Here is a 16,746-nt window from a genome sequence, read left to right as displayed (position 1 = left end):
AAATGCATGTCCGATAAAAATTGTTTAACAGGATCACTTCGGAATTTTAAAATTGTGCAGCAACATGCTGGAACTTATACATTTTCTGAAAAACAAATTTATAGGTCTATTTTTTTATATTTTGAGTGGCTGTATAAGAAAACACAGCCCTATACCACCTCAAACCGTCCCTCCTATAAATAAACTATAAATAATGCCATTATGTTAATTAAGCGAATATTTTGTCATTCAGCAGTTCATATATTTGCAGTGATTACCTTTCTTGAAGAGTCTTAAAGTGAATGATGAGGTAAATGGCGGTAATTAGATGATAACCTCTTCAAGTAAGAATTTACCACTATTTATTTATTGTAATTACAAAACACAATTGCTAAAAAATATTACACTTCGCTTTCAGCTCAGCTATGCTCAGACATAATTTGTGTGAATAATAGCAACAAATCACGTGCCTCGGGAAAACAACATAATACTCAATCGATGATGCGCCGAGTGCGCCAAGAGCGGCGTTGTCGACAGATCGCCAAGCGACCAATAGTCAGCTCTCGTTCATCGGTGCGGTCACAACAATTCTAACGGGTAAATTGGAGTATTAGAAAAGTGTACCTTCAAATACATAGTATTTTTTGTCCTATGATCAATACCTGCACACATTATTCATTATACTATGGCTATGCTGATCAAACTCAAGATCAAAGATTTTCGACGCGGTCGCATTGCTAATTGATTGATGTTACAAGTGGTAGTTGTAGTGATTTATTGTTGCATAAAATGTGTTAATTGCAGTAAAATATTTTGCAAATATTTAGTAGAAACACGATAATAATGTGTTAGACATTCGTCGGTGATCTTATGTGAAAATTCAAATGTCATACTATTTTTAGTAACGCCAGCAAACTGAACTAATTCTCTCGGCAACTCAGTGATGAGTAGCGGAAAATCTTCAAATAGGGGACAAGTGTGGACAGCGGCAAGCAATTTGCGTTTTCTCGGCAAAAATTTTGATTGAATATGATTACAACACGAACACAACTATTGTAGTGTCTATAATTTAAATATGAATGAGAGAAATGAATGAAGTGGATAACAATCTAATATAATATATGAGGAAAAACATTAAAAAAATAAATTTGCTAATAATGCGGTTATGATGTGAAGAACTATACAATAATTACAACAATATAATATATTTCCACGTTATCCTTGTTATGTTTATCGTCTACAAAAACGGGCTTCGAAATAGTTTAATAAAATATATAAGTTATTTTTTTCTTTTTATGAGATTTAATAAGTTAGACCCTACTTGCGTAGCAACACCGATCTTGATAGGGTTATATCCACTTATGAATTTCATAAAATTGATTTTTTGTACTAAAATCCACTTATAAAATCTCATAACAAATAATGGTGTTATGTATTACAAATAAGTATACTATTTTTTGCCTACAGGATCTCTATCTCTGGAGGTTCTCCAGGAACTACCAAACCAATCTAGTCATAGACTTAAGGCATAGTTTAAGTAAAATCGAAAACCAACAAAATGTCCATGACATCGCTGGGTATCAGTACCGGTTTCATGATCGGCTACTGTGTGCTTGCCCAAGTCGCACGACGGCTTGCCAAACGTTTTGTCGATCGCGAAGGCATTGTGCCGGTGCTTGTTAACGAGGCGATCGCTGCAGCAGAATTGTGTGCTTGTTGCTTCGAACTAATAATCGGTAAGTGTTTAGCTACATTTAAAAATTAGTCGATCCTATTAAATTACATGATAAACCTACTCTTTCCTTCATCAATTTAGTGGCTGACAACTTCGGCGTTGCTGCATACGCAATCTTTCTGTTCATGCTAACCGTCTGGTGGGGCAAGGTCTGGGGTGATGCTTCCGCCTGTCCATACACACATATGGAGGACTTGGTGGAAGGCAAGACATCTTTTAAGGAGGTTGCATTGCGCACATGGGCCGAACTGATGGGTGGTTGCTGTGTCTATCGTATAGTACAGGTGTTTTGGTGGTTCGAATTTGCCGAAACACATAAGGGACGCGCTTTTGAGGAGTGCAATGCGGATTTACAAGTAAGCATACGTTTTTATTATATCATTTCATTCTCCAAAAATGATGATAATATATAGTATATTAAATTATCCACGAAGTTTGTAACAACCAGAAAGAAACGTTGTCAATGAGCTTGACGAGCTGAGTCGATTCAGTCTTGTCTGTCTGTCTGCCCGTCTGCAAACAGACGAACTCCCTCAGTTTTTGAGATACGAGCTGAAAATGTTCCCTCCATTTTCGCCCAAAAGATTGCTCATTTGTCGGAACCGACATCGGACCACCAACGACTTCGAGAAAACATAAAACTTGAACTCACACACTTCTTTTTATTCTTCATTATTGCGATTATAGGAAAGTTTACAACAGCGCTCCAGTCATTCCTCCTTTTATCTCTTTGGTGCCAATTGAGATTCCAAGGGTAACTAGGTGCTCTCCACCTTTTCTTTCCAAAGGAGTGGAGATCTTCTTCTGCCTCGCCCGGCGGGTACTGCGTCGAATACTCTCAGAGCTGAAAGGTTTTCATCCATTCGGACGACATGACCTAGCCTGCGTTGCCACTGTCTTTAATTCGATGAACTAGGTCAATGTTGTCATATATCTCGTACAGCGCGTTGCCAATGCGCAAAAGACCATAAATCTTTCGCAGAATCTTTCTCTCAAAAACTCGTAACGCCGACTCATCAGCCGTTGTCATCGTCCAGGCCCCTGCACCATATAGCAGGATGGGAATGGAGCCATTTGTAGAAGTTCACCTAATTGAGGAAAATTCTCTAAGCGCTATTCACTTGGTAGTGGTCGGAAACGATTATTTTACATATGGCTCAAGCAGCTCACGACTTCCGGTCTTAGACCGTCTCTGTGTAGCAAAACAAAAAATCCGTTTGAAGGCGAGCTAGAGTGAGAAAGCGAAGCATCCCTCCCCAGGGTTGCGCGCTAGGTTTGAGACCCGCCATGTAAACAAACACCCTCAATGAAAAGATCAAAAGCTACTTTCATAAAATATTATTCCACAGCAGAAAAATACTAACTCAACGCACTTTTCAGGTACATCCCTATCTCGGTGCCGCTATCGAAGGTTTCGCCACACTACTTTGCCGTCTCGCCTCGAAGGCGCTTAGCGAGAAAGACCCGAAATTCTGCAGTATCATTGACTCGTTCATCGGCACCAGTTTAGTGGTTGCAGGTAGGCAAGCAGTGTATCAAACAGTTAACACAAATTAGAGTTTAGCTCAGTTCAAACATAACCATAGAACACGTGAGATCCGTCTCAAGAAAAGTTTACGCTTTTAATTATGTGATGTTTTCAGCGTTCAACTACTCAGGCGGCTACTTCAATCCCGTGTTGGCTACCGCACTCAAATGGGGCTGTCGTGGACACACCAATGTGGAACACATCATAGTCTACTGGATTGGCGCATGTGTTGGCGCGCTATTATCGGTGCCGGTATATAGGCTGCCAGTGGTGAGGCGATTCTTGGTGGGCGAACGAAAGGAGAAGGAGGAATAAGGCAGTCGGAGGAAAAGAAGGAGGAAGGCAGTCGGAGGAAAAGGAGTAAGGCAGTCGGAGGAAAAGGAGTAAGGCAGTCGGAGGAAAAGGAGTAAGGCAGTCGTAGGAGAAAGGCAATCAGAGGGTAACGCAGTCGGAGGAGTAAGGCAGTCGTAGGAGTAAGGCAGTCGTAGGAGTAAGGCAGTCGTAGGAGTAAGGCAGTCAGAGGAATAGGCAGTCGTAGAAGGAGAAGTAGGCAGTCGTAGAAGGAGAAGTAAGGCAGTCGTAGGAGTAAGGTAGTTGGAGGAGTAGGCAGTCGTAGAAGGAGGAGTAAGACAGTCGGAGAAAAAAGAGACACCACGCGAATGTACCGTTAGGACAAAAGATGCAAGAGTTCTTGTTATTGTTATTGTGTTGAATATTTTATAAAATCTTATCTTACAAATACATATTTGTAAATACGTTAAATAAGTATAAGCGTATACGAAGTCAGTGAAAAAACAAATACAATTCAGTTTTTGTAACTATATATGTATATAGTATATATATTCGAATATACAACATTCGTGGTGTGCTTACAAGCTAAGTTGCCGATACTGTATTTGTTGTTATAGTGGCAGTTGGCTTTCGCTTGCCCCGACGTTTACGCGTTATAAATAGGTTCACAACATTCTCCGAAACCTTTTCAAAACGGTAATCACTCGAACCGAGCGAAATGTGCTTCGTACTCAAACTGCTGTCGCTGAGCGAGGTGTTGGTATGATTGGTTTCTTCTATGGTTACATTCATATCGGCGGCGAAGAAAGAGTTGGCGGTGATGTCGCTGAGGAAGCTGTCCGTAACATTGAAATCAGCGGGTGGTTTTGCATCGCCAACAGGTGATGCAGTGAGAGGTAAGTCAATACCGATTGGTGCTTCGGTACCAGTCATGTCCGTTACAACTGCACGTTCGTCCAAAATTGGCTGCGTTAGTTGGGATTTAATCGGGTTTGCGACAACCGGTTGGGCAGACGACGCTTTATGTGCAGGTTTGGGCGAAGATTGTTCCGTTACAACTGCATGTTCGTCCAAAATTGGCTGCGTTAGTTGGGATTTAATCGGGTTTGCGACAACCGGTTGGGCAGACGACGCTTTATGTGCAGGTTTGGGCGAAGTTAGTCCCATTACAACTGCACGATCTTCCAAAATTGGCTGCTTAATCGGGGTTTCGATCACAAGTTGGTCGGTAGACGACGTTTTGTCTGCAATTTTAGGCGAAACAGTGCCAGTTACAGCCTCTACAATTGCACTATCCTGCAAGTTGGACTGCAGTAGTTGAGTCTTAAGCTGGTTGGCGACTGGAAGTGAATTGCTGGACGATGTTTTGTTGGCAATTTTGGGCGAAGCGAACATTAATTGCAGCCGCGAATCGATCTCTTCATATTCGGCATCCTGACTGACGTTCATCGGTAGTGAGGTCGGTGTTTGCGGCGCAGGCAGATTGTCATTCGACTCACTGGCACGATCATTTTGCAGTATATCGATAATATCTTTATTTTTTCGTGCCACATCAACAAGTGACTCTGTTGGTTCCGGCACTGCTGTAGGCGACGAGTGCGTTGCATACTCCTCATCATCATCGCTGTCTTCAATACGCATTCTAAAGCGTTTAGGTCGTTGCGACTTGGACATAACTTCCGAATCATCGCTGCTTGTACTCGTATTACGACGCTTCGGTGTTTGGTTAAATTCGGTTGCGATTCTTTGATGATCATTTGTTGTTTTTGTATGGCAGTCGCTTACAACTTGCATCTCTTCGGTAGTAGTAAGTTCTTTTACCGTTAGTTTTTGTACATTTTCTTTTTTACCTCCGCCTATATCAGATTTGGCGCGCTTTACGTGGTTATCAGCGTCTTCTTCGTTCAGTTCCTGCTCAGTTGATTTCTTCTTCGCAACCAAATAATTTTTATGGCTTACTTTCTTCTGTTTTAAATCGGCTGCTGGCTCTTTTGAGATATCACATTTCACATTATTTATTTCGCAGGAAACTGCAGCTACTGCCACCTGTGATTTAGAGGTTATGTGCTCCTTAGTGGAAAATTTCAAACTTTCATGCGCTTTCTTAACGGCATTTTCATTTTGAAGATTGCTGTCGGAAGAATTCTTAGATTTTTCCTCAAACTCATGACTTCCAAGCGCATTTTTAACGGTATTATTTGCTTTTACACTAATTTCGACCTTTAAAGTTTTTAATTCACCACGCTGAGCCTTTGTAACAATCCTTTGCCCACATTTAGCTGCCATTTCGTCACTTGTTTGACTCTTTTCCTTATGGATCTCCACATCGTGTTTGCCATTTCGAGGTTTCATGCCTTGTGAGTGTTCGTCGTGCTCTACTTTTGGTTGACTCTTTCGGCGCTCTTGAATTTTTGTGTTCTGTCCCTTTAACATTTGTGTTTGATCTCTCTTCTCACTACTGCGCTCACGAGTACTTCTCTCTTCTGTTGGCGGCTTATTGTGATCCCGTTGTTTTGCGGTGTTGCATTTGACATCAATCGTAGTACTTTCACTATTTTTATCTTTGTGTGCCTTGTGTTCATCAGTCTTTTGTACTGTGTGTATTTCATCTTTACTGTGTGTCTTTTTCACAGTTGCGTCGTGTTTGTTGGTAGACACTTTGGGTGCTTGTATATATTCTATTTGATTTTCTGTTTCGAAAATTTCCGTTGTCTCGCCCACCTTCCGTCTTGCCCAGTTATCGATTTCTTTTATGATGCGCTCACTTTTCTTTTGGTTCTCGAATAGTGTTTTCGTTTCTAAAAGATTCTTGTCTATATTTCCATTGATCTCAAGCATCTTTGTTTCCTCTGGCATATGTTTTGGTGTTAACTTTTCATTCTTCTTCTTCTTATATGGAATTATTGGTTCTTCTGCTTTAAGAGAAAGTTTCTCTTTTTTAACTACGTCAGTGCCTGCGTTCTTACTCTCTTTTGCACTACTACCATCGACGCTCTCTTCTCTCTTCCTTTTCGCAGAAATTTTAGGTATTTTAAATTTCCACAAAACTTCGGACCGCTTCATATTCTCAATAACCACATTACGTTCGGGGGTAATATTTACGGTATTCGGAAGTTCTTTCGCTTTACTTTTTGGATTTTTATTCCGTTGGTTATCGACTGCCTTAGGTTGCTTCTCAACTACTTTTGATTCCACCGCATTCTTCGTCTCTATGTTGGGCACATTTTGAACTTCCGTTATTTTTTCATTTCCATCTATAAAGCTATTGGTCGGCTTGTCCATGTTGTTAATTAAATAAGACACCGCAGCTTCGGTTTCACACAGATCATTTTCGTCGACAACGGTTGTGCCTTCAGTAATAGCGGATTCTTCAGAACTACCGATGTGTTTAGTGCACTCCGTCTCTTCCGTAATAGGACCACTACCACTCGATGGCGTGCTTTCTGCAATTGAGAATTCTTCGGAAATACTGTTGAGTTCTGTACTCCCCGACTTCTCATTAAAAAGATCACTACCACTCTCTGCGGTGATTTGTGCACTTGAGAATTCTTCTGAGGTACTGTTACGCTTTGTACTCTGCGACTTTTCAATAACAGGACCACTACACTCTCTGCAATAGCGGTTTCTTCAGAAATACCGTTACGTTTTGTACTCTCCAACTTCTCTCTAACAGGATCACTACCATTTTCAGTCGTGTTTTCTGCAATAGCGGTTTCTTCAGAAATGCCGTTGGGTAATGTACTCTCTGACTTATCAAAAAGGTTTCTGATCCAATCAGCACTTCTTTCTGTTTCATTTATAATTGGGTTTGTGGCATCAGGTACCGTAACTTCGCTGCATTTCGTTTTGTCAATTTCAGTTTCACTGAAACTTTCATTTGTAGTGTCTGTAGAGTCAAGCAATTCTTCTGAAGTATATTCCGCCGACTCAGGCACAACTTTTTGTGTGGCAACCTCACTTCGTGCAATTGGCTTTTGCTTTGTAATAAGTTCATGAGTTTTACAGTTGTTTTCTTCGCTCTTCTCTTCGCCTAACATTGAGTCACAGTTGCTCTCAGCATTCTCTGACGCAACTTTTACTTCGATCATAGTTTTATTTGCAGTATTCACAGCTTCAATCAGTTTTTCAGTTGCTTGCATGTTCTCTTCGTCTGTAATATGTATTTTTTGCTCTTCAATTTCTTTTTGCTGAGCAATTGCATTTTGCTTGCACGATTCTTTTTCTTCAATATCCATTGGAGTATTTTGTAACAGATGGTTTGTATTTTCACCACATGCTTTAAGCTGAGCTGACTCTTCTTCCAAGAGTGCCATAGCTGCGATATTTTCCGCCGCCTTATTGGTCTGCGAAATTCCGTTGTTACTCTCATCAAATTCCTGTGTTTCTTTAATATTTTCTATGCACTCTACTATTGATTTCTCACTGTCGTCTGGCAATAGATCTGTCAACAAATCCATGTCTGGCATATCGTTATTTGGAGTAGTAGTCACAGTAGTGGGGCTCAAAGACAAACCGCTAGATTCATTCTTTTCATTGTTGATATTAGTTGCTGGACTCACAGCTGATGTTATAACCGTTTTAATTGCAGTATGTGTCGATTTCGTTTCATTTGGGACAACCGCCTCTTCTACTATGAGCTCAACAGTCTCCAATGCATCACTAATAGCGTTAGTTAAAATGGTCTTTGCAGTGGCTATTTGCACGACTTTCTCTGTTGTTTCTGCAGTGGCTATTTCACTAATACCCTCTGTTTCGTTTAGAACCTCTCCGGATTTTTCGGTATTATTAGATCTTATGGACTCGTCAGCAACAGACTTATCATTATGCGTAGCTTCCGTGTTCGCTTCCAAAGGCGGCGTAACATTTTTATTCACCAACTTTAAATTTTCTATGCTTTGCTGGTCAGCGATTTTAGTTGCATCTGAACTACTCACTTCTGTCGTGATTTCATTATTAAGTATAGTGGCATTTGTGTCAACACTAATTCCAGCGCTTAGCTGTGATGAGTTTTTATGCGTGCTTTTATCCAGTTGAACTTTTGCTTCGATGCTTTCCTCTTCCAAATCAACAGCTAAAATGTATATTAATATTAAAAGTATATTATTTCCTTGCCTTATATAGTAATTGGATTACCTTCATTATTTTTTGCGACGGTTGTTGTTGTTGTCGAGTTCTTTTGTAAGCCTTTGGTAACGAGTTCCGAAACTGGCACAACCACTTCAGTAATATTTTGTGCTGCATTTTGCTTTATATTGTTTGTTTCCGCAATCTTAGCGCGTTTGGCCTTTTTAGCTGCAGCGAGTTCCCGAAGTCGTCTTTGGTGTGCACGTATCTCATAAATATTGGGTAGACGTATGTTCGACAAAATTTGTATGCCACCTAAAATATAAATACCATTACTACCTCTTTTCACTAATATTTTTATAAAAAAGTTACCATTAATTTTATTCCCATTAGTTTTGACTTCATTTTTGACGCTTTCATCTTCGTGTGTTTCAGCTGCTTGCTCAATTTCAGTCTCTTCCTCGTCTTCTGATAGTAAAATTGTGGCTATTTTGGCATAATCTACCGTTTCTTCGTTTGTTTTCACACAAGTGACTGACTTTTCAGCTGAATTCTCATTTGCAGCTTGATTTTTACTAGTGAGACTGGAAATAAGCTCCACACCCACCAAACCACCGTTACCGCTGTTCGTCACAAGACTTGCATCATTATTATTTTGCCTGTTTTGTTCTCCTTTTATTGGTATATAATAGTCATTCGTGTCTGTTTTCTTACTATTGACTGTGGAAGATATTATTGTCGGCTCGCTGGTATCGGTATAATTACTGGGAGAGGTTGTTGCCGAACTGCCGCTACCCTTTCGAAAGTCAATCACATTACTGTTTACATCGCCCGCATTGGTGGGTGTGTTTCCGAAAAGTTCGTCAAACAAGGTTGTTTTCTTTGGTGTCGTCATACCGTCTGCCGACAACAAACGATTTGCATTTTTATCCGTTTCTTTACAAGAAAACTCATTTTCTAGCGCTATTAATTTTTCCTTGGTTAGCTTTTGCTCTGCCGGTAATTTTTCAAGACTTTGTGAGTCTTTGGATGCTGGCAGATGCTTATCTAAAAAATCACCTCCTATTTGCATATTCTTCGTGTCTTCATGCGTTCTTTCACTAAATTTGGGATTTTCAATTAATTTATCTTCCCTTCTTCCATCTTTAAAAGGATTCGGTGTTTTCCCACGAATATCTTTACTTTGTGTAAGGCCATCAGAATTTTTTGCATAAGTTACAGTTTTATCTCTATTATTATTCATAACTTTATCACATGCTTTCTCATTCGTTTCCTTAGATTTTTTAATTGCATCCTCGTGATGTCTCTTGCTATCACTTCGTCTGTCATGACGAACATCGGAACTTTCAGACTTCAATCTTGCTTCTTTGCCATCGCTTCGTCTGTCATGACGAGCGTCAGAACTTTCAGACTTGAATCTCGCTCCTTTGCTATCGCTTCGCCTGTCATAACGAGCGTCAGAACTATCAGACTTGGTTCTTGCTTCTTTACTATCGCTACGCCTGTCATGGCGACCAGCATAACTTTCAGACTTGGTTTTTTCCTCTCTGCCGTGATATCTGAATTAATAAAAAATTTCACCTAATCTCTCAATTTACCAATAAACAATTCAGAAACATACCTTGAACGGTCGCCCAATCTATCATAGGAATGTTGTCGTCTGTCATTGTCTGTGCTGTTATATGATTCTTTTTCAGTTTCGCTGTTAAAATTTTTATTTTTAACGTTATGACCCCTATCAACTGTTCTGCTATCATGACTCCGACTATAATCTCTTGTGGCGTTCCGGAAATTTCCATCACGTTCCGTACTACGCGCATTGTATCTCGACACATGCTGTTCCCTCTGGTTATTGCTTCTGTTGTATTTTTCACGCGTAGGATCACAATCGTACTTACGCTCCAAACTTTCATTGCGACGTTCTTGTTTTTTATAGTCATCGGGTTCATGTGTAATTTCACGACCGCGTGTATTGTACGACGTTGCACTCGGTTGTTCATTGTCTATGGCTTCAACATTTTTGCTGGTGATTTGCGCATTTTCATTAGTATTTGCTGTAGGTATTTCGCTTTTAAACCAAGTATTTGTGTTTTGCGACGTGCTTGCAACATCTGTATATTCCCTTCTTGGTTGTTTACGTCTGAAGCAGATATCATCCTTCCTATTAAATAAATATTACATCACTTCTTTATAAGAAGTTTTAATTTTTCTAAACACACTTACTCTTTGCGTAATTGTTCGATTTGTTTGTCCTTGCGTTTGATCTCTGCTTTTGCTGTGTCCAACAAGTTTTGAAAATTGATACCTATTCGTCTTATTTGTTTTTTCAAATCCGCATTTTCCAACTGCAAAGTTTCAATCGTTTTCAGGGAATCATTATACTTTGCTTCCAGTGAAAGAAGTTCTGCGGTTTTCTATGGACGAAAGGATTAATGTTCATATACACAAGTGACTAAACTTTAATATATTTCTTACCTTTTCTTCATCTTGCTGGAATGTATCCAAATCTTCGTAGATATCTAAGTCATCTAAATCCATTTGTAATCAACTATACTCAATTTATATTATTTAAAAATATATTTAAACGCTGCAGAAAATAAAAATTTTGCTTATGTTGAAAGATTTGCAATACAATAAAAAAATGTACGCTGTCACAAAGCAACAAAAGTAAATTGTTTTCGCTTTACGGCAGAGTTGCTTTTAATATCATTTATCGAAGAGATTCATGAATTGCACCTGCTGCTACAAACGATTGATTAAAGAAATATCTGTACAATTCAGTTTTTACAAAATAAATCTCATATATTAGAGTGGATAGGTTGAAACTAGACAACAATACGCGAATTTAAATTAATGTTATTCTTGCATTTTTGGTATTTTTAAAGTTTTTGAACTAGGAACCAAAATAGCAAATTAATTTTTGCGATACACAATTAAATTCGCATTTATAACGAACAGCAACACCGGCATCAGCTGATCATTTGGCGCGTAAATTGGATTCGAACCTTCAAATGTCAGGGCAGCTGTTTACTTATTTTATTTATCGCATGCGATATATTATTAATAATTGTTTGATTCCGCATTGGTTGCATTTTTTTATAAGCTTCTGTTAATAAACTATTTCTAGGGCATTGCAATCGTAAGCATAAGCAATACAGAGCTTACTTCATAATTCAAACAAAGAAATCCAAGCATAATTCTTTATTATGGCCGACGTGATGGATCCAACTATTTCAGTGTCCAAGGTTTGTATGGCTAAATATTATTATTTTATCATAAATAAACCTGGCTTTTAGGGATGTTTTGTTTTCAAAGGCACGAGCAGCGCAAAAAACAGCGGGGCAAAGCGGAAGCACAACGACGATAATGTAAGTGCTTTGAGGAAACAGATGACTGGACAGCCTTACTATTCAACTTATGCTGATACTTGGCAAAAATTAGAAAGTCACATTGAATCACTACAATCGGAAAGCTACGCTAAAACTCTAGAAGATGTAGTAACTTATGTGAAAAACGAATGTAGTGCAGATGGCAGTATGGACACATATGACATGGAAGAGATAGTACCCGCTGCAGCACTACTAACTGGTGAGTGAAATCCGTTATTAATATAATGGAATTAGTAAACATTTCTCACTTGTTATCCATATTAAAGGAGTAAACCAACCTGACCACTTGGAACAATTCGCCACACTAACGCAGCGTATCCTGCAAAAAATGTCGGCTTCGGTTTGTATGCTGCAATCGCGTGATTGCGCTACACTAAAATCTGCAGTGGAGACAATGGTGTATAATTTTATAGAAACCACAGAACGTTCACCAGCAACAGAACTGGAAGATGAAGATACGGAACAGCGTGAGAAGAAGCGTCTACGACGTACACAATGCAACATGCGTCAATTGTTGAACTGGTATCGCCGCAAATACATAAAACCACAGCTACAAACAAGGAGTGAAGTAGAGGATGCTGCTGAAGATGTCTCAGATGCGTGTGATTCACCGACAAAATCTTATTCAAAGCGTCCTCATGCTTTGGTTGTTATATTGCCGGATTTTGAATGCTTTAATACAGCAATACTACAGGACTTTATACTAATGCTGAGCGCTTACTACACACATTTACCGTTTGTATTAGTCTTCGGTGTGGCAACAGCTGTGTCGGCTGTGCATAACGCATTACCCTATCACGTAACAAGCAAGATCAAACTTTGTGTCTTCAAAACACAAACGGCTCCAGTTTGTCTAAATGAGGTAAATATGCTATAAACATTTTTTCTTGTTTACCTCATTATTATATCTTAATTTCAGATTCTGGAACGTGTTATACTCTCACCCAAATACGCATTCCATCTATCCGGCAAGGCTTTCAAGTTTCTTACACACATTTTTCTCTACTATGACTTTTCCATTCATGGTTTCATACAAGCCTATAAATACTGTCTAATGGAACACTTCTTTCAAGGCAATGCCTACGCACTATGCGCTAATTACACTGCCTCTTTGAATCGAATCAAAGATTTGACACATGAAGATATTGAAAGCTTACGGCGCCTGCTCTCATTTCGTCCGTATGTGGAGAGCATTAACGATTGCAAGCGGATTATCGCCATACTTACCGACGATAGCTATTTGAAAAAGAAGCTGCCACAATTATTGCGCGACTGTCATATACATTTTATGCTATTACGAATATTCTTGGAATTTTTCACCGTATTAGTTGGTGATTTACCTAAATGTCCATTGGGTAAACAGCGTCGTGAACTATACTCGTTTTGCCTCTCAAAAGAGTTACGCGACCAGCCGGAATTTAAGGAATGTTGGCAGATACTTAGTTTTATGTCGAAAGATGAATTTGTCGCGAAAATCTCCAAAGCAATTTCGGTGACTGAGGACTTTATGAGCGCCGAAGTCGTTGGTTTAGAGCTAGCCAATGATTGCATGACAACGGTCAGTACCAAATTTCAAGCGTTGAAAGCGCTTCTAACGCGGGTTGTAATGGCTGGTACGGAGGATAAATCACCGACCAACACTGCCGCACCGACCGCTACACCAGCAACTCCAGAAGGCAGCAAACAAAAATTCACATCCCGTCAAGATCTGAAGGATCATTTATTGCAACTGTCTAAACAGCAAAATAAGCCGACTTCGGAATATGCACAAGCTGTTGCACAAACATTGTTGCATATACAAAATGAAATTGTAGTGAGCCATTTGGCGCCGCTTACACGTGCTCCGCCCCTACATGAGCTCTTCGTTTTTAGCGATGTGTCCACAGTGCGTCGTAATATTATAGGCGCGCCACGTGCGGCACTTCACATGGCCCTCAACAATCCACACTACTACCTCCAATGCAAATGTTGCCAATTGTCGGAATCCAATCAATTACTGGCCACTCTGCCGGATTTATCCGTTGCATATAAACTGCATCTGGAATGTGGCCGTATGATTAATCTCTTCGATTGGTTACAAGCTTTTCGATCTGTGGTGGATGACATCGATAATGAGCAAGAACAGGTGGATCCGCAGATTCAGTAAGTCTATATTAAATAAGGTTCAAATGTGAAGTTGGAATGTTTATCGTCTTCAACTTGTTTTTTTTTTGTAATTTCTTTTTTGCGTATAAAATACGTTTTTGTATAATTTTTTTTTTTTTGGTATGCAAAATTTTGTTTTTGTATAAAAAATTTAGTTTAATACAATTTTTTTCTATAAAAGTTACAACTATGCATTGTTTATTGTATAAAAAATATTTGTTTTTTTTAATGATTTTTTTTTTCTATAAAATAATTTTGTTTATACAATTTCTTTTTATTTTTTTTTAATTATAAATTTTTTGTTAAAATTCATATATTTTTATTAACTTTTTCTTTTAATATTTTTTTTTAATATTTTTTTTAAATATTTTTTTTTTTTAATTTTTTTTTTGTTAAAATATTGTTTTTTGCTGTTAAAATATTGTTTATTTCTTTTGTTTTATTGCAGAGCTCGTTTCACTCGCGCTGTGGCCGAACTCCAATTCCTGGGTTATATAAAAATGTCCAAACGCAAAACGGATCATGCTACGCGATTGACATGGTAGCCAATCGTGCTAGTTACTTACTGTTATATTTTGGGTTAGAAATAAGTTTGAAAGATAAAATAAATTTTTTTAGGATATACACATTTTATTTTTATTTTTAAGATTTCTATTACCGAAAAGTGATTAACTATGGTTAAAAAAATTTTAAATATAGGTGGTGTCCACGGTTTATTCTACTTTTGTATCAACTTAAAATGAAGGATGATATTATTATAGTATTTACCGATATAAGTGTTATTGACCTTGTTGTTGTACTGGAAGAACTCATTCCCTACTAAGTTTGATCTCACCACTTACCTTCACCAATGAGGACCCTAATGGAATAAACATACTTATGCTAAGGCACCTAGTCTCAACGGGAGCAACTTCTTCGCCAAGGTCCTCAACCTGCCGCTGGACACTCTTCAAATACCTGATGTGTGAAAAATCGGAAGAGTGGTGCCACTACTGAAACCTAAACAAAAGGGAGTCCTATCGTCCTATAACTCTCCTCTTGCCAGTTGTAAAGATACATGAGGCCTTGCTACTCCCGACCTTCACGCACCACCTGAGTCTAGTAGAACACCAGCATGGCTTCCCAAAAGTGCACAGCACCACCACAGCACTTAGCGTCATAAACGCCCATATATGTGGTTCATGGCCTCAAACAAAATCAATCCTGCGAGAGTACGATCCTTGTAGCGTTGGACTTGTTAAAAGCCTTTGAAACAGTCAATCACACGACGCTGCTTGAGGACATTGAAAAATCTACGCTCTCCCCAGTACTGTAGAGGTGGACTATGAACTCGCTGAGCGGTCGCCAATCATCCGTACTGTTTTGAGGTAAAAACTTCAAATCCATGAATTAAACATGGGTTCCGCAGGATGGTGCCCTCTCTTCATTGTTGCTTAACTTATACTTACATATCGAAACTCCCTCAACCACCGGAGGGAATTGCTATCTCCTCGTACGCTGATAATGACGTCAGGTAATGGCCTAAATCCACAGCGACCATATTCACTAACTGACGAAGAAGTACGGACTTCACCTTAATATTGCAGCCGATGGCGTTACAATTTTTCTGTTAACTGTAACCTTAAGATTTTAGGCGTGATATTAGACAGCCTGTGCTCCTTCATTCCTCATACGACCGCGATTATTGCCAAAAACAGAGCTGCAACAAAATCCTCAAATCGGTAGCCGGCAGCACATGGGGCCGTTGTTGGCAACATACAAGAAAATCGACCGCCCGTCCTTAACTATGGATTCCTCGGAGACGAGGAAGCTACAGACATGTAGGAACACTGCACTTCGGACTACAACGGGATGCACAGTGAGGCCGGTATGCACCCAGTTAAGGAACATAATGAACTCTTAACCAGGCAGTTTCTGCTAGGGTGTTTTCGAGATACTTCGTCAACGTACTTGCTTGTAATTCACAGTGGAGCCATAAACACCTGCACCGACTCCCCTTTAGTGAATGGTGTACTTGGAGTAAAACCACCACCCATTGCAGACTACGAGTTCGAGTTGCCGCGAGAATCGAGAGTGACCCTTGTACAGCTTCCTTCTGGATACTGTAGCCTACTTATCCAGAATCGACCCTGACATATCAAACACATTCACAGTGGAGTCATAAACACCTGCACCGACTCCCTTTGAGTGAATGGCGTACTTGGAGTAAAACCACCATCCATTGCAGACTACGAGTTCGAGTTGCCGCGAGAATCGATTCGGGTAACCTGGAATCGGCTGTTTGTCGAAAATGTTCTTCCTAACCTCAATGTCACTAGACTAAACCTTTCTAGTAGCTACCACAACAAAAAATACAGTAAAAAACATAATTTGCTTCCAATTACATCCAATATTGAATCAGTCAGCTGCTTAATAGCCGCCACATTGAAGACTCAGACAATAATTAGCAACCACTTTTTTAAACTTTACACACTTTCTTTGCAGTTTTATTAATAATTTAGTTATTTTCATATATTTATCATTACAATATACACAAATCTATTTTCATTGTGCTTTGTATGTATGTATGTACGGTATAACATTTACACTTTTTATTTACAGTGCTTGCTTGTATA

At 39.2% G+C, this 16,746-nt stretch overlaps 3 protein-coding genes across 6 annotated transcripts; 2 read left to right on the top strand and 1 right to left on the bottom strand.

Annotated features, from left to right (window-relative positions):
* Window positions 1-420: 420 nt before the first annotated feature.
* On the top strand, window positions 421-4,122 carry LOC126754828 (aquaporin-11). Of its 4 annotated transcripts, none has more exons than XR_007666428.1 (6): window positions 421-576; window positions 1,447-1,715; window positions 1,796-2,070; window positions 3,095-3,233; window positions 3,358-3,798; window positions 3,833-4,122. XR_007666428.1 is itself a non-coding variant. In XM_050466990.1 (5 exons), the coding sequence occupies exons 2-5, from the start codon at window positions 1,538-1,540 to the stop codon at window positions 3,555-3,557; spliced, it is 792 nt and encodes a 263-aa protein (XP_050322947.1). In that variant the 5' UTR covers window positions 421-576; window positions 1,447-1,537; the 3' UTR covers window positions 3,558-4,122. The 4 variants fall into 4 exon arrangements, 2 of the variants coding, with proteins under 2 accessions (XP_050322947.1, XP_050322948.1); XR_007666429.1 differs by having other exon boundaries at window positions 3,872-3,923; XM_050466990.1 differs by having other exon boundaries at window positions 3,358-4,122.
* On the bottom strand, window positions 4,047-11,199 carry LOC126754829 (uncharacterized). Its single transcript, XM_050466992.1, is given in 7 exon segments — window positions 4,047-6,818; window positions 6,821-8,604; window positions 8,667-8,912; window positions 8,970-10,156; window positions 10,219-10,758; window positions 10,821-11,011; window positions 11,073-11,199. Coding segments are annotated over 7 exon segments (6,711 nt in total). The 5' UTR covers window positions 11,136-11,199; the 3' UTR covers window positions 4,047-4,118.
* A 476-nt stretch (window positions 11,200-11,675) lies between these two features.
* LOC126755973 (origin recognition complex subunit 3) lies at window positions 11,676-14,757 on the top strand. The gene is made up of 5 exons (XM_050468714.1): window positions 11,676-11,842; window positions 11,894-12,185; window positions 12,253-12,848; window positions 12,906-14,128; window positions 14,580-14,757. The coding sequence occupies exons 1-5, from the start codon at window positions 11,804-11,806 to the stop codon at window positions 14,674-14,676; spliced, it is 2,247 nt and encodes a 748-aa protein (XP_050324671.1). The 5' UTR covers window positions 11,676-11,803; the 3' UTR covers window positions 14,677-14,757.
* Window positions 14,758-16,746: the final 1,989 nt, after the last annotated feature.

The sequence above is a fragment of the Bactrocera neohumeralis genome, chromosome 4 (genome assembly GCF_024586455.1).
Source record: "Bactrocera neohumeralis isolate Rockhampton chromosome 4, APGP_CSIRO_Bneo_wtdbg2-racon-allhic-juicebox.fasta_v2, whole genome shotgun sequence".
Taxonomy (NCBI): domain Eukaryota; kingdom Metazoa; phylum Arthropoda; class Insecta; order Diptera; family Tephritidae; genus Bactrocera; species Bactrocera neohumeralis.
The sequence above is the reverse complement of the archived record's forward strand: the minus strand, read 5'-3'. Positions and strand labels throughout refer to the sequence as shown.

Excerpts from the sequence above, each read along its gene's own strand:
- LOC126754828 (XM_050466990.1), top strand. The coding sequence starts at position 1,538 with ATGTCCATGACATCGCTGGGTATCAGTACCGGTTTCATGATCGGCTAC. Across the intron at positions 1,716-1,795 it reads TTGCTTCGAACTAATAATCG|TGGCTGACAACTTCGGCGTT; the intron begins GTAAGTGTTTAG and ends TCATCAATTTAG. Across the intron at positions 3,234-3,357 it reads CACCAGTTTAGTGGTTGCAG|CGTTCAACTACTCAGGCGGC; the intron begins GTAGGCAAGCAG and ends TGATGTTTTCAG.
- LOC126755973 (XM_050468714.1), top strand. The coding sequence starts at position 11,804 with ATGGCCGACGTGATGGATCCAACTATTTCAGTGTCCAAG. Across the intron at positions 11,843-11,893 it reads CAACTATTTCAGTGTCCAAG|GGATGTTTTGTTTTCAAAGG; the intron begins GTTTGTATGGCT and ends CCTGGCTTTTAG. Across the intron at positions 12,849-12,905 it reads CTCCAGTTTGTCTAAATGAG|ATTCTGGAACGTGTTATACT; the intron begins GTAAATATGCTA and ends TCTTAATTTCAG.